Below are 21955 nucleotides of genomic sequence, written 5' to 3'. Positions count from 1 at the left end.
TTCAGATGCTGACAGTGCTACTGAAGTCACTTCTGTTTACAATTTTGAGTAAATAAATTATATGACTCTTTTTTTTTTCCTTTTGCTTCCTTTTCTTTTCTTAATGGAAGATGTCTTTGGCATGAGAAGAAATGTATTGCTTGCTATGCAGGCTTTCTCTGCAGCCAATCTAAATCATGGAGCTGCAATCTAAATATTTGTTTGTTGTATTTTACTTGGAGAGTCTGACAGTCAGACTCCTGTAGACAGACAGCCGGTCCCTTTTAGCTTTCCCTAAACAAAAGCTTTTGGCTGTGTTGCAGCATGTTTAATTTCCCACCAGTCAGCCCAGGATAATGAACATGACTGTTGATGTAAAGTATTTAAAGTACCAAATATTTGTTGCAGAGCTTGTGTGGTTTTCCTTGGTTGTTGTTCACAGTCTGCTGAGTCAGGGTTGCAATGGATCCCATTGATGGGGAATATCTCCTGAACTCAGGGATCTGATGATGGGTCCTATAGAGACATTCAGACTGTGCTTTCACTGAGAGTGTTGCTGTGAAGTTGAGAGTTCAGTGAAATGGTCAAATGCAACAGTTTCTTGTGGAAATACTCAAATACTGGTGATCAACATGGCTGGACTTGAGTAAATCCACTGTGGGGAGAATTTGGGCTGCAGCACAGGCATAATCTTTGAGATGAGAGGGAAAAATGAGCCTTTGCTCTGAACTGAAGCCCACAGTGCAGGCTCAGGGCTCCCTCCAGCAAGGTGAGAGTCTGAATCTCCCCTCCCCTGCCCAGGTGAACCCACCTTGGTTATCCTGTGTCACATCCTCAGCTCTGTTCCCCACTGCTGAGCTGCTGCCCTGGTTGAGATGCTTTTGGGACCTGTTGAACACACAACAAACATCTGCCACCCTCTCACTTAGAGCAGCCATCAAAGTGTCCTCGTGCCATGGTGGGTGATCATCTCTGATCTCTTCCACTTTTCCCCATTAGGACTGAAATTAGTGAGGAATTCAGTGCAGGAGCTGTGACTTCACTCCCTCCTTTTATACTTCAGTCTGTCCTGCACTTGAAATATTTAAAGACATTTTTGGAAGCCATACATAATAGTGCATAAATTATCACTCGCTGATTAAAAATGTTAAGTTAACTTAGGAGACAACAGACATTTTGTGCTGTCTACAGGGTATGTAAAAGAGAAAGCAGTTGCCATAGAAACTAGCTCATCACATAATATGAACTCTGAATCTGAGATGGAGTTCTTTTCAGCAAAATGGACTTTGTTTCTACAATATGAAATTAAATATGTCTGGTAGTTATTATTACATTGTAATCAGTGGTTTCATGGGGTTTTTTGTTTAATTTTAAATATTGGCAGCTGAAAAGGTGGAGTATGTGATTTCCCTTGTCTAGGGGCAGGGTGTAAATCATATGGTAGTAATTTTATTTTATAACAACACTCCTTGCTTAGGAAAAAGTGATTATTTCCTGCATAGATGTTGATAAATAAGGAATAATTTCTCTGAATAAAAATGAGATCAGTTTTGCTCATCAGTGAGGTAAAGGATCTTTATGCCAGGTTTTAACACATCCACAAGGTGTGGCTTTGCATGCAGGGTTTGTGTGATGGCTGCAGTGAATGATTAGCACTAATAGACAATAAGCTATACATGGTGGGAAATTATTTTTAAGGTTATATAAAGGAATAGCGAAGTCATAAATCATCAAGTACATCAGTAGATGCAAAACAGATGTTAATAACTGCAGCATTTGAGGTGGTGTAACATCATTTCTAAGCAGAGAGGCAAAAATACTGTGTTAATCTGCAAAAATCATCCATTTACAGCATCATCTCTTGATTTTGAAATAGAAGGAGCATGTGCTTTCTATGTGAAGATCAGTGTATGGCAAAGCCACACTCTTGAGTTTGCTTATTGGTGTTACTTCCAAATGTGTCTAAATCCTCTCTTTTGATTGTAATTTCTGTGATATTAAATGGTTCCAAATATTGCAACTAAACTTATTCAGTAAATATCTGCTGTCCAGAGAAGGGAATGCTTGCTCACAACGTTATGAATGGGGTTTAGTTCTTTTAAAAATTGCTTTTTAGTGCTGTCTTGTAATTTGCTTGAGACAGTTGTCGAATAGAACAAAGTTGACTTCTCTTAGTCCGTAGAACAAGCGCGGCAATTTGGGAAACAGCAGTGCTGTCTGCTTCAAACATCCCCCTGGATGGCTGAAGGGACATCCTCTAATGGGAGACCAGCATTCATCCTGCAGGTTTTTCACAGCATCATAGAATAGTCTGGGCTGGAAGGACCTCTGGAGGTCATCGTGCCCAACCTCCTGCTCAAAGCAGGTCTGACTTCAAAGCTACATCAGGTTGCTCAGGGCCAAGTCCAGCTGAGTTTTGAAAAATCTGCAGTGGTGGTGATTTCACAACCAGGTTGAGCCATATATTCCAGTGCTTTACTAGTCCAGTCTGAAATTCCTTTTCCTTTCTATCCAGTTGGAATATCTGTTGTTACTGTTTGGATCTGTAGCTTCTTGTCCTTCCTGCAAGACAGCTCTCTTTCCTCTATAATTCTTACGCTCACTTGAAGGCAGCAGGTTGATTTCTCTTTACTCTTCTGTTCTCCAGGCTGAATAAATCTGGTTTGCTGAACTTCCTGCAGGTCCTAGTGGCCCACTCCTCCTTCTTGCAGAGTTTAGGGTCCCTGTGAAGGGCAGCCCTGCTCCCCACCTGACCACTTTCCCCCCAGAGCTGCCATCCACAGCGTGGCACAGGGTCATTGTGTCCTGTCATCCAGGGCTTTGGTGCAGATGCTGTAAAGTCTGTGTCAAAAACCTTGCTAAAACCAGGATAAATGACATTTACAGTTCTCCCCTTTCACTGCAGAAGCCACTCTTTTTATTTAAGCCTGATTTGCCCTTGGTATATCCAGGTTGACTGATTTCAGCGACTCTTTCATTCCTCCTGGGTCTGGAAATTAATTTCATGGAGTTTTGCTCCATCATTTTTCCAGGGATGGAGGTTAGGATGTCCTGTCTGGGATTACCTACTAAGGTGCTATGTATTGCAAATTAAGTAGTTAAATTTCTTAGAGTGTGCTTTTTCTCTCATCCCTTTTCTAAAGACAGATTATCCAAAATCAATTTAGTCTCTCTTCCTTAGGTCAGCAGATGTTAATTCCATTCACTCACTGCCACCGTAAATCAAGTTTTGAACAGTAGTCTGGCTGTTAAATGATTTATCTGATAGCAGAGATTCTATGATCTGTTCAGTTCCTCAATTCAAAGGTATTTTAAATACCAAATGAAAGAATGAAACACTGGACAAGAAATGGTGACAATCTGTAGTTTGGAATGTTAACACCACTTGTTTTGGCAGCATTGCTGCTCGTAAAACAATAAGATCCATATGGATGCTAATTTTCCCAATTTTGAGTAATAAATACAACCTCTTTATGGTTTAAGTAATGATATTACTCAATACCACTGCAGGGTCCAGTAGACAGTTTCATGATGAGGTAATAAATAGCAATTTTGGAGAGCTGATTTATTTGTATTTTTCTTTTATGTGGTTTCTGATGGGGGAAGAAGAAATCCCAGAGCCAGTGCAAAGCCTTGCCCTCTCCTGTAGCTGACATACTTTGGCTGAAGATATGTCAGCTGAGAAATATGAGCCCATCCATACAGCTCTGCACGCTCCCACATTAAAGTATTATAAAGAAACCTTCAAGTGGAAAACCAGTAACAAATTGCAGCTGAGATGCTCGTGGCAGATTGCACTGCCCTGGGTGCCCTGCACTGCTCTGCCTGTTCCTCCTGCTTTAGTCAGGAAGAAAAATGGGAGACTTCTCTGCTTTTCCTGTATTTCATGAGGGGAAAAAACCCTCAAAGCCCCGTGGTGGGTTGTGTGCAGGTCTGAAGATGATGGTGCTGGCACAGGCTGAGTGTTTCACCGTTGAACATCTCTGCAGCTGTTTCCCCACTGGCCCAACCCCTGTGTCTGTAGCAACTCCTCAGAGTCTCCTTTTCTGCCTCACAAGTATGGAATTTGCTGTCCCATCAGCTGGAGGGAAATGCTCTGCACTCTTTCACCCCTGCTACAACACCAGCGCCATTCCCACTGTGTGTTCCCAGTGCCCTCCGGGAAGCAGTGTCAGACCCACTCCCTCCGAGCCGCTCCAGCTGCTTTTCTACCAAAGCACTGACTCTTGGCATATCACACCTCGCCCAGTGTGGGCTGGGGTTTGTCTCCTGCCAGCTCAGAGTGCTGAGTAACAAGTAGGTGCCAGCAAAGGGCTCCTGGCCGGGCTCCGTGGGACGTGCAAGCCAAAAAATGGGACAACTCGGCGCAGTGCCAGGAATCGCGTTGGACCTGGGCGGTGGAGCCCGTGGGTCACTGGTGCTGTGCTCTGGTCAGTCCTGCTGCTACCACCACCTCCTCCAGGGATTCAGGTCAGGAGAGCCCATTACCCATCTCCTTCTTGAAACTGGGACCCTAAATTGGGTCCTTGGGCAGGACCAGCCGCCCTGGCACAGCCCACGTGGAGCCCGTCGCTCCACACTTCCCATCCTGGTTCATTAAACTTCATCTTTTCTGCTGCCATTTTGTGTTTCTCTTTTCCCTCACACCCAAATAAGAGCAGGGATTTCAGGTTCTGCATTTGGGGAAATTCCATGTGGAGAAAACATCGTGCGTCCTCAGCTGTGGGCTTTGGACATGGGCAAGCCTCGGATGTTCAGCCTCTCAGAACTGGACATGCCTTCTCTGCAATTGCCTTTTTCTTCTTGGAAACCTTTTTTTAAGAAAAAAATTGGAAATAAACCCCATTATTTTAAAGTACAGTGATTATTTTCAGCATCAAGTCAGACAGCAGAGCTGTTCCTTGGCCCACTCACCTTTGAAGAAATGATTGTCACCTTACCTGAACAAATCCTGTTTCTCCCTTTGAACGAGTGGCACAGACTCTGACAGTGATTTAAGGTCTTTAGTGTTGATTTCATGCAAAAAAATATTTCTCACAGTATGACTTTAAAGTAGACTTTTTTCCCCCAATTACTCTACATGTTGGCAGCAAATTAGCTTTGAGGGAGTATTGTGCACATCATAGTTCTCTGTTGATGTATTGTGGAGTCATTTTTGGATCTTTCAGCTCCGTCAGACCAATGACTGACGTTGTTCATGTCTTCCCTTTCTGGGGATTTGAAAGACTTTCTTTTGACAGGGAAGGTGATGTGGAAAAAGAGAAGCCAAAGTACAAGAAATGATTGGCAAAGTGATGATATCATTGGATGTTCAAAGACTTTGCAAATTGAAGCTTATTAAGCTGACATTTTGTCTTCTATTCAGCACTAATTGGAATCATGCCTGGGTGCATGATGTGGAAGGTACTTAATACCTGAGTGTTTATCATGACAAAGTGACAGAAATTGATGTCAAGGATGCTGTAGATTTCTGTTTAATAGAGAAAACAATATATTTCAAACTGCAATTACATGTCTCACAGTAATTTGTATTCATATGTCTGAAGGTCCTCCTGAAATACTGCAAATGAGAAAACTTTCCTTTTGACCCCTGAAATATTGGCCTGATCGTGAGTGTTGCATTCTCAGGTTTTACAGTTGTTCTTCAGAGTTCATAAAATCAGCACTGATGTAGTTTAAAATAAAAAAAAAAAGAGAAGAAAAGAAAAGACTAAACCCCCTGACACAGTGTTTTCACTTGAAACAGATCTGAAAATCCCACGAAGAGTGAACTCAGTCTTCCACACGGGTGATACAATTCTTCTAAAGTTGTCTCTGACAGCTTGAATTCTTTTGTAGTCTGTGCTTTCTGCTGTATTGGCATCTGTAAAATGAATTTAGAAAAGAGAAACAGCGAAGCAAGTGATTTTGGAAAGGCAGCTGCTGCAAACACGGAGTGCACTGGAAGACTTGAAGAGAGCTGCATGTTCTCCTGCTGTAGTTGGCATCCTTAGGGATTTCTGAGTTCAAGGGCACAAGTGTCCTGTCTGGGATAGCAACATGACCAGTGTGTTACTCTACATCTTCATCTTGGACCTTATGAAGTTGAAGTCAGATCTTAAATTAAACCTTTAGTTTAGTATAAAATCAATATTTATTCAGCAGTTGCTGAAAACAATGAGCTGTTAGATGAAATTGTTACCTGAATTGCTGTTTCTAATGAAACACAGATTGATAATTGCAGAGTAATATATTTTTTTAAAAACCCAAACAAAACAAAAACAAACAAAAAGCCCACAAACAAACAAAAGGGAAAAAAACCCCACCCAAACACAAATCAATGGAGTGTGGATGCTCACAGGAATTACTGGTCATTATGTGACTGATCCAGCTGCCTGGGTGTTCCTGTGAACTCCAGCAATCCTGCAGCTAATGAGATGTTGACAAGCAGTAGTTTAAGGGCTGATGGCAATTATTTGTATTGCTGGAATCCTCTGGGGGGGGGATCTCTGTGATATGTAAGGACAGACAGTTCCTGCCCCAGTGAGCTCATATCACAAACCTGTGCTTGTAGGATGTGGGAAGTGGGGGCAGCCAGGGGGAGGTTGGGGACCTGTGATGAACAGTGGGGGTTATCAGTTGGCATTGTTGGAGCAGGAAAGCAGAGGACACAGCACGTGAGCTGCCTCCCTCAAGTGGCTCCAATGGGCATCAAAAAATGCCCTTCCATGGTTTGTCTGTAGCATCAAGAGGCATCTGAAGTGTCCTGGCCCTTTGCCATGTCTGCAGTTGCTGCTGTTATCAAAGGTTCTTATGTGACTGGAGGAAAAGGAAAAACGTTTGACTTAGGTGGGAGATGAGCATGTGAAGAACATTTTTGTCTGTTCAAAGTTTGGGAACCCCTCTAATGATTTCTGTGCTTATAGAAATGCTACTTGTCCACTCTCCTCAAGCTGTGTTTGATAACAACTGATTGTAACCCTTCTAAAGCTGTGCATTGTAAAGATTTCCTTGTGGGAAAGCAAATGTAAAGAATAATTTCTCGTTGCACCTTTTATCTGTTGGATGCTGTTGTTGGGGAGTGGAGGGGGAGGGAATGGCACAGGACCCAGGCTGTCAATGTTACCAGGGGTAACATTAGAGAGAAAATACTAATTTTTCCTGCTAAAATCACTTGGGGATAAGTGAGAGAGTGTGTGTGTTTTTGTATGTATATGTGTGTGAGTGTGTGTATATGGATTATTGCCCTCTAATGGATAGAGTCTGAATGGCTCAGCTTTGCCTGCTTACACGGAGTTTTGTAGCAAAACATTGTTTTCAGGATGTCTGATATTTCCCATTTGGGAAGAATCTTGTAATGTTTCTTCAGAATTCTGACACATCTTTTGTGAGTAATTTGAAATTCTCTAGAAAGTCCCACAGCTTAGAGAAGTGCCTTTTCTTTGTTCTCTGAAGGTTTATTTCAGCTGAACTGTAAGTGCTTAAAATTCAGTGTTTTATTTTGCTATTTTTACCATAGTGTCAAAATAACTGAATGTGAGGAAAAAGTACCACATCTGTGTAGAGTGGAGCCATCAATGGCCCTTTGGACTGGGGAGAGCTGGCTCCCTTCCTTTATTCCATCTGGAATGTACCCCTGTCTCAGCACTCCTACTGAGACCCCCAGGCAGCCAGGACCTGCCAAACTGCTGAGATGGGGGTGGAAGAGGGAATGAGCTCTTCATCTCCCATCTCTGGTCCATGGGTGTTCCTGGTGGCTGCTCCACCCCAACCCTGCTCAGCAGCTTCCTGGCTGCTCCCACTAGGAAAAGTGGCAAAAGTTTGTAATGTCACATTAGTGTAGACTGAGGTTTCAGATCTTCGTGAGATTCATGATAAAGTCAAGCAGTCCGGTGATGTGTGGTAGGTTAGGCTTTGTTTTGCCTTTTAAATAAAATTATCTTGGAAGGTAACATTGGAATAACTCAAGGAGGAAGGCTGCAGGTCAGTTGGGAATGGGATTTACAATTATTTGTACTGAAAATAGTCCACTTCTTCATGTTCTTTACAGTGAAATCATAACATAGTCATATTTTTTCCTAGCGGGGCTCTGTTTTCATTCAATAAATACATGTGGGAGAATTCCATTTCAGAATTACGTTTCTTCTCTCTGCAGCCATGGTCTTTTCAAAATTTCCAGTGCTTGCCTTTGCAGTTGGAGAACTGCACAGTGTTTTGGACACACGGCAGAACATCTGTGGCTCACAGCTCCCTTCATCTCCCCCCGTGGATCCAGTGAGTGTCCAGCTCCAGTGTCCAAGGAATTCCCTTCCTCCCCTCCAGGAGGTTCTGATGGGGGTGGTAGGCAGCAGGTTTGAGAGAGGTTCTTTGGTGCATGTGGATTGCAACAAGCCAAATATTCACACTTAGGAAATCATGTAAATGTTCAGGGGAAACCAGAAGCTCATCTCACAGAGCTCTGCTGTGGAACATCCAACCCCTCTGCACGTTCTTAGCTGAGCCCATGATATTTCTATTTCTGGTCCAAAATTACAAGCTGAATCTGGGTAGGAAGAGCAGAAGGAGCAATGCATTAATCAAATTCCCTTGTAATGACTGTGTTTTCGTGTCAGTGACTGCTCTAAGGTGTGATAGAAGGCAGGGCACCCAGCGCTGGCTTTCCTGTCCCTCCCCAGGGCTGGGTTGTCCCTGGGCTCTCCCTGCAGGCACGTGACCACAAAAGCTGAGCAGGGATGTGAGCAAAAGAAATGGTCCTGTGAGCAAAAGAAATTGTCCCTGGGTTTTTCAGGCTACTACACTTTCCATTCATGGTGAAAATAGAAAAAATTTGCATATGTTAACAGAGAGATGAAGGATGTTGGAGGAGCATCTTCTCAGCCCAAGATGGGGACTTTATCTGCATTTATAAATATTGCTGTGTTTCTTCTGAACATGATGTTTCCTAGCAATCTGCTTTTTTTTTCCCTTGGAAAAGTTATTTTCTGCTTACAATACATTGGCACAGCCATTGTTTGTATTGTTCAGGATCAACAGTGGGATTTTTCTTAATGTTATTTTGATTTGATGGCTTTGTTCATCAGTGAATTATGAAAACTCTGATTGTTTAGGGCACAAGAAGGGCATAATGCATTACTGGGTCACATGCTCCCTTAATGCATGCACATTGTGATGGCAGTAGTAATAGCTCCATTAAAGAACAAAAGGTAGCAACACATAGTAGCTCTGGATCTGGCCAATCCCCTCAAATTACCATAAATATTTGAGCAATCTGAATAGTTTTGGACTCTGTAGTAAAGCTTTCCTGTTTTTATCTGGCACTGAAGGAATGTGGAATAAAGTATTCATTTAACAAAGTATAAAAATATGTGTGCTATGCAGTTATAATCATGTGTCATTAATCAGAAAATACTGCAGAAACTCTGACAAATTAAAAACACAAGGATGTGTCTGCAAGGGCTTTTTCAGTCATTAAAAAGCTGCTTCACCTCTCAGGCAAACTATTTAATGGCAACTCCTTGCTCAGTGTACTGACATCTTCAAAGGCTCTGACATCTGTCGGCCTTTGAACTACCATTAAAAAATATTATCCCATTTCCATTCTTTTATGCCCATTTTTTTAATTATAGTCCTTCTTTCAAGTTGGGAACATGGTTGGTTTAAATGATGCTGTCCTTTCGTTTTCAGCCACCCAGCTGCGGTTTGAATAAATTGATGTGGAATCAAAGGCGGGACTTTAAAGGGAAAAGGTTTGATGGACTTGGACTCCGAACCAGATGAGGTTTTATGATGAAAAGGGTTTAATCCCAGCACAGGCATCGCTTCTATCAGTCGAGCAGTACAAAGCGATTCATATATATAGGTTCACCAGAAATGATCTTTTTTTTTTTTTTTTTTTTTTTTTTTTTTTTTTTTTTTTTTTTTTTAAACAGCACAGATCTCTTCAGGACTTGCAAATGTGGCATTAGCTAATATTCAGAGAGCTGATTTCCTTTCATCCACCAGAAGCTTATGATTATAGTACAGTTCTCGAATTGGAAATGAGAGCTGCAACACAGATTTAAAGCTCTGCTGTCTGATTTGTATTCAATATACATGTCACTGCGGGACAAGCCAGTCTAGGCCGAGCTGGTTCAATAGAGGCAAAAACAGTTTCAGCATCTGAAATTCTGGGGAGGGGAGAAGGTACCAATTAATTCTTACCTGCTCTACCTGAGTATTGTGTGGGGTACTTAGTAGATTGCTATCATTTCTAAGGTTGTGCAAAACAAACCCCTCCTTTGGCATCTTTTGCATCAGAGGCTTCGAGAAAATACTCAGCATTAATCAGTAATGGCTCCTAATGTAGCCATTTATATGGAAGGCAATGTTTGTTTTCCTGTGCCTGCTTTTCAAGGAGGTTTAGCAGAGAGAGCCTTGCTATTCCTTTATAGCCATAGCCTTCATTAATGTGGTAATTAGGTATGGGGAAACCCAAAACCTCGTGTCTCACAAACCCATCAGAAGCCATTTGTCGAAACTACCACCTCAAGGTATTCAAGAAATAATCTTTCTCCTAGTTCCCTGATCTTTGTGTTAGTAGAAATGTGGTAGATAGTCATCATTTCTTACTTTCTCATAATAAGACTGTGTCCTTCAAAACAGTGATGCTTTCCAGAGAGTAAAGCAGCAAATTTCAAAAGCCTGCAAATTATGTCCTCTTAAAAGACTGTGCTTCACTGTAGTACAAAAAGGAGACAGCTCCATTTGGTGCTCTGCTTCCAGTCGACAGTTTCTCCTTCAAACCCTTCCCACAGCTGTTGTTCCCTGCCAGAGTATTCAGTTTATAAGTTACACATTGTTCCTGTCTCTTAATGCAATTTTGATGTTGTGTTTTGGGTTTTGTTTTCTTTTTTTTTTTTGAGAGGAGGGGGTAGTAAATATAAACATGGACCTGTGTAAATGGATGTATTTAATGGCTTATTTTACTTTACTGGTATTTCATAGAATCTGAATGTTTAGCATGTATTTAGATTTTGCATTTAAACTGCATATAAATATTTATTCGAAGTACAGTAGATTCAAAACAGTTGCATAAATAAATCTGAAGAAATTCCTGCCTCAGGATGCAGTGGCCTGTTTGTCATTCAGAAAACGAAGTGGCATCAGCTGAATTCAAGGACAAACAGAGAAGGATGAAAAGGACAGAGATCAATGTAAAGGTGCCAGAGGAAGATGCTGAGCCAAAAAACCTCTCCATTTCAAGAAAAGAGATGTTATGCACACAGTTCTCACTTATTTTGGACAGATCACCCTGTGATTGATCTCATCTCTCTGAACTGGTAGCTGTGGAGCAGGAGGCTTCCAAAAGGTCTCTCAAGTCAGAAGAGCCACTGTTGAGGTGAGGGGAATAGTGAAACCAGCACTTGAGGATGAAGGTGCAGAGAGGGAGGCTTGAAACAGCGTCAGCTCTGTGTGTGTGACATTTAGTACCATCATCTGATGCCCTTGACTCCAGCCTAACATCTAGGCTAGACTAAAGACCTCCTTCTCTAGGATTTCCATCCTCTGATGTAGGTGACACATTTATCTGTTTGACAGCAGGATTGACCCTAAAGATAGTCGACTGGAATATCCTCCTTGCAAGGAGGAGTTGGTTTGAAAAGGAGAAAGCCAGATGTTGGATACCTGTGTGTAATTCTGCCTCTCATCTGTGCAAACAGCTAATGTATAGACAGGAATTTACAGGAATTTACCACAACTCATTGATTAACGGAAATCCTGCAGCCATTGTCACTGGTTGAAACGAGGGATCTGTTGAAAGTTAGAAGCTGATTATTTCTTTAAAGCCTACAACCTGTAAGTGCCATGATTTTTATTTCTGAAGCTGCTGGATTTCAGGATTTCTGCCCACAAATATTGCCATTCATGACACAGAGAACGAGGGCTTCATGTCTGGTTAAAGACTGTCACCTTTAGTGCAGCAGGGTGACATCAGTAACGAGAGAGGTTCCTGGTGTGTCACCTTCTTTAGCAGAGCAGAAAAGGACTCACAGGCTGGTGCATTGAAGTCTTTAATTGTTGGCCCAGAGAATAACAGCATTGGCTTCTTTAGTTGGCTTCCTGTGATTGTGCTGGAGTTTTGTAAAATTTATCTTTTCCACTTTATTACCAGTCAGGGCAGAGCTTGGACAGAGGCACCAACTTGGAGTCTCCTCAAGCGCCTCTTGAGGGGCTGGTCATGGCAGATGGACTGACTGGGAGTTGCTGCCCAAAGTTGGCTTTTCTACAAGTAGGAGCTTCAGGAGTTGGGAGATATTTTGTGCATGAACAGCTTATTAATAAGGCTTTGTGTCTGCATCTTGTCTCTTGTTTCTCCTGTCAGGGTTTGCATCCGATGCCGTTTCCGTTACGGTCTCCATAAAACCCGTATGGGCTGTGTGGGGTAAAACTTCTGGAATATTCAAAATATGTTTGTTTCAAGCAGTAATTTCAACAAATGCATCCAAAAGAAAAGGGTGTGCTGCTTTTTTAGGTGTTTTTTTGGGCATAGGGTTGTTTTGGCTTTTTTTTTTTACTTACAGTGAAGTTTCTTCAATAGTTGACAGAGCAAAGACATTTCTCACAGACAGTGCAGCCTGTTCCTCTTCTGGGGACAAATTGGGAATTATAATACATTTAATTTTGCTGCCTCATAAAGATGAATGTCTGTAGTAATCCTTAAATCTGTAATGCATCATGTCTGCATTTAAATCAGAATTAAGTGTTGTTCAGGAAATGTTAATGCTTTTAAACTTAATGTGTGGAAAATTTAAATGCAAATGTTTGTTAAAAGCTTTGACTTAGGAGATGCTGGACACAGAAATACTCTCAGATTGCCATGTGGTTCTTTCCAGGCCACCACAGAGATCTTTAGCCTCCATTTCTGTATTCCATTGCAGGAAAGTCCTGTCCTTCCTGGAATATCAGGAGCTTTTCCTCACTTTCAGAACAAGCTTTACTTCAATGTTATTTCAGAACTGAAAGGAATATTTTCCTTTCAAATCCTGAGATACAAATATTAGAGCTTTAGAGTTATTCGTAAGGAAAACGGGGAAGACTAAACACATTTGGTATAGTTTTCATCAATCATCTTTGAGGGATAGATTGTTATGATTTGTACGATGCAGAAAACCTGGTATTACATGTAGATTTTCATTTATTATTTTAGCCACTCTGTATTTTATCTGTGTGTTGCTCTCATGAGTTATTTTAGGGGATCACTGCATTAAACAGATATTTATGGCCAATTCATTTTTTTTATCTCCATCATATTTAAGTTCCATTAATGCAGTTTTGTAGATTGTTATGTGCCCATGTGAGTGTCTCCATTAAAATTCTTAGTAGAAAGACAGAAGGAAATGAGTCCTTTCCTGGAAGGTCTCTCAGCAGTCTTATTCAAATCTTTGTGTTTGTACAAAGAAGAACACAAATGTAAACATTTCTTTCATCAGATAAAAGGAGAGGAGAAAGAAGGCTGGGTGTTTTAATTTTTGACTCACTAATCTATTTCAAAGCAAATACAGTAAATCAGGTAATGAGAAACTATTCTGGATCTGTCTGCCAGGCAAGAGGGCCAAGTCTGTTACAGGTCTTAGAACTGTTAAATGGAAAATGTATTTACATTTATCTCAATTTCAACGTGGTAAGTAATCCTTTCACTCCCCAGTGCACTGCATTGTTTTTATTGCACTTGTAAGCTCAAGGTTCTTCTGTTTGACTAAAACTCATTTTATTAGGAAGGCAGTGACAATAACCAACCTATATGAAGTTCTGCTTTCTAGCTGCTGTTAACTAAATTGGAATCAAATGTACTTATGTAAATTAAGAAATCAAAATAAGCTCTGTTAATTTTAAGCTCTTTGTGGAGCTGTTCAAATGGATGTCTGATTTCCTTTCTTTCTTCCTCCCCTTCTTTTTTTTTTTTTTTTTAAGCCCAGTTTGTAGCTTAAGTGCCATTTACATTAACTGGTATTTAGGCAGCTAAGTGGCTTCTGTAAAAGTCCAGATCTGTTTCAGAGCACTCCTTTTGGGACAGAAAATCATCAAAAATCGTGTTTTGCTTGATGTCACGTCACAGCAGATCTCAAAAATGTGCTGCTCCTTTCTCAGGTGTAGAAACAAGAGTGGGGCCAATATGTTCAGTGTAGCTTTTCCTACTGGCATTTTGATAGCTGGGCCTTGCTCGTTCCTTTTCAGCCTTCAGAAATACATGGCAGAGTTAGCAAACAGTTTGGGGGTTAGGTTACCTGTGGAAATGTGTGTTTATTTGTAGGAGTGACATGGGAAGGCTCATTTTTCATTAATTTTATTGAAAATGGAGCTAAGCAGAAGATAACTATTGTTCTTCATGAGTCAACACTTTCACTGTGTTTCAGGAAAATGCTTAAGCTGTAGAACAAGAGGAGACAAGAGCAAATACGTCACTAATAAGTAAATTCTAGTCTTAAAGAGTGCTGGACTGTTCTTGGGACCATGTTAAGTGCAAGATTTGGGGTGAGGGGGGTGTTCACCATAGTTTGGACATGAAGAGGAGAGTGATGTTTAGCTCTGTACAGGTAAGGTGGTGTTAAACCTGCCCCCCAGCCCTGACTGACACCCTGGTAGATACAAAATAAGCAGGGTTAGTTGTAATATACTGCATAAATGTTAGAGGCATTTTTCAGAGCATACACGGTGCTGGAACAGTCCACGTAAAGAATCTGACCAAGGAGGTTTGACCTTTAAAAGCAGCTTAATGCTGGTAAAATTAATAGAATAAATATGTAAGTTGGCAGCTCAACACCTCACTTTACAAGCCCCAGTGGATGTTTTCAAGAGGGATGTCAGGGGTACATTTGCAAAGGTGAGAAAGGCTGAGTTTGTGTGGAGATGGAGTCAATAGGCCTTTGCATAAGCCCTGGAATATGGAGATTGGGATCTGACACTGCTGAACAGTAAATATTTTACCCTTAGCTGCCACCTGCACTGCTGTTACTGAAGTTTTTTTGACACTGGATATTCTGTTTGAGTCTAGAGAACTGCCACTCCTCATGTGCTGGGCAGGTTAGTGAGTGCAGCTTTGGTTTTTCTAAGTTCTGCAAGACCTAAACTTGATCTTATCCAGCCTGAGTTATGAACTGTGAACATTTCATTTATGAATGTATTAATAACTTCACCCCATCACTGCAATGTAGTCATGTACAGGATATATATGGGAGATATATATATGTATGTAGGATAAAGATGGCTCCTAGTTAAGAGTTGTGCAATAGCAGCAACATTCTGGACAGAACTTTTTTTCCATTCAGGAGCAGGAACACTTCAATATGCACAAAATACTGTATAAATATATAATAAAGTGCATCTTTGAGTATTGAAGCTGATATTTTAGAGTTTGCAGAAAGTCCTAGACCACTGACCAGGACTGCCTGTAGTGATGAGGGTGGTGGCTTCCCTGATTTCCTCTGGAAGAGCTTGCACAGCCCCATGCTCTTTGGAATGATCTTAGGAGCTGAGCCCAACCTGTTGGTCACTGAACTGTTGCTCATTTTCACTTCATTTCACACCATTTCATTTATCTGCCCTCATTTATGGGCCTGTGTGTTCTTACCCAAAAGGCATTTAAACTTGACAGTGTAATAGATTGTGCTGTGAAAGCTAAATAGCTGTTTATTACTTATCCCTGTTAATTTGTGCTCTGCCACATCATTACCCCTGTGATAATGTGTGTGACATTCACAGTAGTTTGCTTTGCAAATCAGATCTTATCTTTTAAAGGGTTCATAATATTGACAAATTGCTGATTTTACCAGTCACAAGGAAAATTGGATAATAAATTCTTAACATATTTTAATTGAAATTGCTGTGGTATAGAAAATATTTTCAATATAGCTGTTTAAAATGGGCATAATTTAGTTCATTACAAAGCTTTATTTACAAGATGACTTTAAAAACTTAAATGACTACATTTCAATGACTCTTGAATTTAAAATACAACTACTTTAAAGTATTGGTTTGGTGAGTTGGACTCAGTAGGATGCTTTGTGGACGAAAAGATAGAGATCCATTAGCACTGTGCCTGGTCCTTGGTTGCTGAACTCTTTTATCTCTTAAGGATAAAATCATAGGGATAGTTCCCCAAAACTAGAATGATATCCCTTCTGAGGAGTGTTGTGACTTGCTGAAGCTGCAGCAGAAAAACTCATTAATACAAACCAATTTTGTTTTAAACACAAATCAACATTACACACATTTGAAGTTCTTACAGCTACGCTTTTTCCTAAGCTCAGAGCTGCAAGTATATTTGTTTATTTTTCAGAATTCTTTTATGTGAAGTGCATTGGTTATTTTTCTGATGGTAGAGAAACTTGTATGATCTGTTTCCCAGCGTTTTATAAAGCTTTGTTTGCTCATAAGAAAGCTGAAGTAGTTGAGATTCCCACTTTGAGCAGATAATCCCTCTAAGGTATTTTGCAGGAGATATGTCACCAGTTGCTGTGTGACTGGGAGGGGACACTTCATCCCCCTCCTCTGGGACATTGCACTGATCCTGGGTAAAAAGGGAGTCATTGTCACCACTGAATCACTGGGTGTTTCTGCTTTCTTCCTTATTTTTCCTTTTAATTCTTCATCATCAAAGTGAGATTTGTTTTTACTACAGACTTCCTTTCCCTGCACTGGACTGATCTCCTTTCCAAAATAATCCAGTGCCCAATAAGGGATGTTATGGATACCTCATCCATCGCTGTCACACCAGTGGAATGAGGCACAAAGAGACAAATCTCCCTTTCAGAAGGTCCAGCTGATGGTTCCCAGCACACACTGCTCATTTTAATGGTCTTCCACATGAGGAAATGCTGAGAAGGTCCTGGCACTCAGAGGCAGAAGCTGCATGTTGGTGGGTCAAATAGGGCTGTTACAGGCTGATATTTTAGGTTATTATCCTAGAAGGGATCTCTGTGATACTGTAACCTCAGAGCTAAGGCACTGCTCAGAGGTTCTGGGGGGGGTTGTTGTGGGGTTTTTTAAATGTTCCATGCAACATTAAATGCAGCAAACTGAGCCCAGTGCAGTCATCTCCGACTGAAGCCAAGTTAACCCAGGGCAGAAAACTTCTGAAACTCAGTTTGAAGAGTTGTCATGAGCCACCAGAGAAATGCAGAGGTGTTTAAGCAGCTGAGTGCAGTTTGAGCAGCCTGAGTGAAGAGCAGTGAGGGTTATTGCAGCTTCCTCTGCTGGGAGATGTTACTCACTTACTGTAAATCCGCAGAGGCAACACCGCAGTGACTGTAGATCTGAGCCTTGGGGAATAGGTCAGGAGTGGATTTGATCTGAATTCTCCATTGCCTTGTTTTTGTGACTCTGAAGTGCCCTTGACAGCGTTTGAAGCCGTGTGGGGATGGGGTGGATGTGGTTTGGTGTGTCATGCGCTGGGAGGGAGGCGGCGAGGTCCGTGTGTTCCGTGGCCCTGAGTGTGAAGATGTGCTCATGCCTCTTCCTCAGAATCTGATCCAAGGAAATGCTTCATGGGAGTGATGTGGGGGCTCCTGAAAAATAACGGGAAAATGTATTATCCTTGGTTTTAATTAGCCTGCAGTCATTGGGTCCGTTTCTCCTCTCTGTTGCACGTAGCTGTCGCAGTTTCAGACATCACCAGCAGATTTTCATTAGAATTTTTTGCCAGCTCTATGTTTTCTTATGCAATTTACTTTTTAAAATTAAGAGCACATGTATTCCTTCCAAATAACACGTGGTACATTTATTGGCATTTTAAATAGGCCAAAGTGAGTGACCAACCTTCTTCTTTTTCTTTCAAGTCTATTTTTTTCCCTGCAGGCAAATTGCTGTGGGCTCATGACCCACCCTTTTTATGACACTTATTTCGGCACAGATATTCTTAGTTAGAATTCTAAGTTATTGCTTTGAAACAGAAATAGAAATCACCACCTTGGCCAGCAGTTTCTTCAGCCATGGGACATACAAGTGTGCCATATAAACTCATATGAAACCTCTACCCTGTCACACAGTTCGTGTATTTGTCTTTCTCTTCCATTTGGGGTACTGTGTAAGCCAGTGTTGCCTTTCTGTTTGTTGTCCTCTATGTGGATTAATAGTCATTTTACAAAATGCTTCCTTGTTTGAGGCATGTTCCTGTGGTGTGGCCGTCCTGGGACTTGCTGCAAACTTCTGCATCCTTTCCAAAATAGATACCAATCTCTTTTATTTCATGTACTTGTACCCACACAACTGAAATAAAGACTCCAACACATTGATCCATAAAAGAAAGCAAACAGCAATAACCTTTTGGACCTATTACATGCTGTGAGTCTTTACTTCTTATGTTTGATCCAGTTTAGTACAATAATAATTTGCTCAGATGGAGTGTTTAAGATGTGTATTTCTCACAGCAGCTCTTGTACCCAAGTTATTGTTTGGACCATGCAAACCATTTTTGGTTCCCAAACAGAGCAGCCAGGGAAAAATTTAAGAAACCAATACTGAGAAAGAGGATTCAGTTTTCCAAAGAAAGCAAGCAAACCTTGTGCCTTTGGATCTGGAGCATGAGAAGTGAGATTTTGTAACTGCAGCTCTTATTTTCTCACAGAATCGTTAAAAAAGACAGTCGCTCATAAGTTTTAAATTTCGTGGATTTTTCACAACTGAGAATTAAGTCATCTTGGGGTTTTTTCTTTCCTAATTTGCCTACATTTAAGTCTAATAATAGTTTATTAAACCTGGCATGTGGAATAGCAGAGTCTTAGTGCTGGAAAGTTTGGGATTCATTTCCCTCAGCACTTGAAGATCTCGTGTCACCCGAGGTTGTCTCAGGCAGTGAGTTGTTCGGGTGTAATCTGCTTCTGCCACCGACTTTGTTTATGAGAAAACCTAATCTGGCTGTGAGAACTGGGCTTATTTGAAAGTAATTGACAGGAACTGTGGCTGTGATCCCCAATATAAGCTTTTTCCAGTCACTTTGGGGAGATTAGATGTCTCTTAACATCATCTTACTGGCAGTGAAGTTGCTCCAAAGGGACTCCTTTAATCATATTAGTTTCGCTGCCATCACCCCGTCTCCAGAGCCTTTCTTCTCTCCTAATAGAACCAAATCTGCTTTTGCCATCTATTAGGTCCAACATTAATGCTCCTTTGCATATTAATTACTGTTACTTTACCTATAACAGCCCACGATCAGCTGGCTCCCCATTTGGGATCTGAAGGCTGGGAGCTGTTACTTTCTCCTTCTGGCAGTAGAAAACACTGTATTGTGCCATTTCATTTTCTGCTTTTTTATAAGAATCATTAATAAAGAATGAAGTAAAGCAGAAAAGACGTAACAATTGAGTCAGGAATTCGCCCAGCCTTTATTTTGGCTTGTAATGTCATTTATGAATGAATTTTCCCTGTGTTATAAAAAGTTAGCCCTGGTTTCTTATCCTAAATATTTTAACAAACTTTTTAGGGAACTTCTGAGCAATGTAATATCTTAGTTTCACTTATGTGTGTGTGGGAGAGTGTAGTTAGAGGAAGCTTTTCATTTTAAAAAAGAAAGAAGGGGGTGAAAAAAAAACAGAAGGAAAGTGGTAGTGGTGGGGGAATGAGCTCTCAAAAGGAGCTCTCACAGATTAAAAGATAATTGTGATTATTCCAGGCAGGACTTGCACTGGGACAGCTGTTGAAAAACCCAAATGCCGTGTGTGTCAGTTTGGAACTCAGACCATATCATCCAACAGAAATTGTAGTTATTATCTTCATTGAGTTAGTGTTTCTCTGGCTAAGGGAAAGCCAGACAGGCTGTCATGTTTTTGTGATCTTGAGATGAAATAATTTTCCGAAAGAATTATGAAAGCACATTGTGGATTATAATTATAGACTAAAATGTACTTTACGTTTTTAGCCTGTATACGGATTTAATAAGAAATTAAACATGTGTAGAGGAAAAGCTCAGGAGAGGAAGGAAAGGATCTAGTGCAGATTACACTATATGAAACATATGTTTGAGATAATGCTGATAGAGCTGAAATATGTGGCCTGTGTTAGAGTTCTGTATACAAATGACGTGCTCACTCCTTCTCTACCATACACACAATTTTACCTTTGACACAGTGGGGAGCAGTGCCAGTGAGTAATTAAGAAAGCATGGAAGCCAAATAAGTTTCTGAGGGGGTTAATATTGTTTCATACATGCTACAGCTGTGATAGCTGAAGGACAAACTGAAGGTTTGAAGGGAGACGACGTCTTTGTTACACCAGATAGTTCAAATAGCCGGAAAAACGGGCAAACTTTCAAGCCTTGATTTTTTTTTTTTTTTTTTTTTTTTCCTCTCTCAGATCACAGTATTTATAACAATCTGTCTTGGGAGATTAATGTTCAAGGCAATAGATCTGATAGTCATTCACGTCCCAACTTTGGTCAGAAATGGATGTTTCTTTTTCAAAGTTTTGTAGTAATGTGGTTCTCAGACACTGCAGATAAATGGTTTAGCTGAGTACAGACGGTGTATTAAAAGTGTCTAAAGAAGAAAAATAGCAGTTGGAAAGAAAGACAAGCCCAGAGCTCTAGAATCAGTGTTCTGGCATTCCAGGGCAACGGGAACTTTAAATATACACTAGTTTTCATCAGATTTTTTTTTGTGAAGTCTTTAATAAGCTTGAACTGAGTCACCTGCATTTGTTTGGTAGAACATCAGTTTCTTATCTCAGTATTATCTCATCCTCTGTGATGGAGTTCCAGGGAACTGCAAAGTTACTTGTGAAGCAGGAGGAAAAAAGGGGAAATAACTGTGTGAGGGTTTAGTGAAAATGCTAATTTTCAGAATTATATTTATGAATGAAAACATGGATGTGCTTGCACCATCATACATTCCACTTTTCTGTAGGGACAATGCTTTGTATCTCAGATGTGATACTCTTGTACTTTGGTTGAGAACCTGGGGAAGAAATTGAGTTTAAAAAGTAACTAATAAGAGTTATATGCAAGTGTACATCTGAAGTAATAAATGTGTACCTACTACTACTGCAAAATAACAGAATGTGTTCTGTCTAATGAGGAGTAGCACAGTTTTATCTCTTATCATTTTGATTCTTCAACCCTTTGTGTTCCTACATCAGAGTCTGGGAGCTGTTGATAAATGATTGATGATACCTCATTAAAAGGGGGCAGATGATTTCTTAAGGATAACAGAAGAAGGCATGGATAGAAGTTACAGTGATTATATGCCACAAACTAAATTTCTTCACCTATGGGGGCACCCCCTCCAAAAATGCCAACCTTGCCAATGCTTTGGGCAGGGGGGAGCTGTTTTCATCTGCAGGCACGAAGAGAAAGGGAAGAGAGGCCAGGAGAAGGGCTGGAGCATCCTTTGAGTGCTGCTAACACCCTTTCTAAGAAAATCAAGTGGGTTTTATTTTGTGGCTTTGGGTTTTCTCACTTAGTTTGTTCTTTCTCACAGGTTATCTGTAACCTGGAGAACCAAATCCTCAGGCTGAGGGAAGAGCTCATTCAGGCAAATTCTCTGAGGAACCAGCAGCTGCTGGACCTGAGCCGTCAGAGGGACGAGGAGAAGCTGAAGGCAGCTCGAGAAAAGGAGGCCACAGTGAACAAGATGAAGATGGAGACGGAAAAAATGATCTTAGACCTGAAGAAGAGACACGCGGCTGAGACAGAGAAGGTCTTGGACAAGGTAAGAGAGTCACATGGGGCAGATTTGTGGGGTGTGGAGAGAGGGGAACGGTCACCCCAAAAGTCAGCTAAGCAAAGCTTCCCTGGGGGGGAAATGTTTAGGGGACGCTTGAGCTGGAAAATCAGATGTCTGCTGTAGATCTGCCCTCTGTGGTTCTGTGATGAAAACCTTCACCCTGAGCTGTGGCTGTGATCTGAGCCCTGGGAGAGGGACTGGGAGCACCTCCAGCCCCGGGCAGCACCCAGAGAGTGGGGGTGGAAGGTGCCCTGAGGTGCTTGGAAGCCAGCAGGACTTTAAAAACACAGGTGATTTCACAGGTA

General features: G+C 41.1%; 1 protein-coding gene across 1 annotated transcript in view; it reads left to right on the top strand.

Moving 5' to 3' along the window:
- CEP112 (centrosomal protein 112) overlaps positions 1-21955 on the top strand; it is a 156443-nt gene that overhangs the window by 74612 nt on the left and 59876 nt on the right. Inside the window, exon 21 of the mRNA XM_017811814.1 lies at positions 21405-21635. Within this exon, the coding sequence (XP_017667303.1) occupies positions 21405-21635 (231 nt within the window). The remainder of the gene's footprint in view (positions 1-21404; positions 21636-21955) is intronic.

Source organism: Lepidothrix coronata, unplaced genomic scaffold (assembly GCF_001604755.1).
Source record: "Lepidothrix coronata isolate B3197 unplaced genomic scaffold, Lepidothrix_coronata-1.0 Scaffold34, whole genome shotgun sequence".
NCBI classification, from domain to species: Eukaryota; Metazoa; Chordata; class Aves; order Passeriformes; family Pipridae; genus Lepidothrix; species Lepidothrix coronata.
The sequence above is the reverse complement of the archived record's forward strand: the minus strand, read 5'-3'. Positions and strand labels throughout refer to the sequence as shown.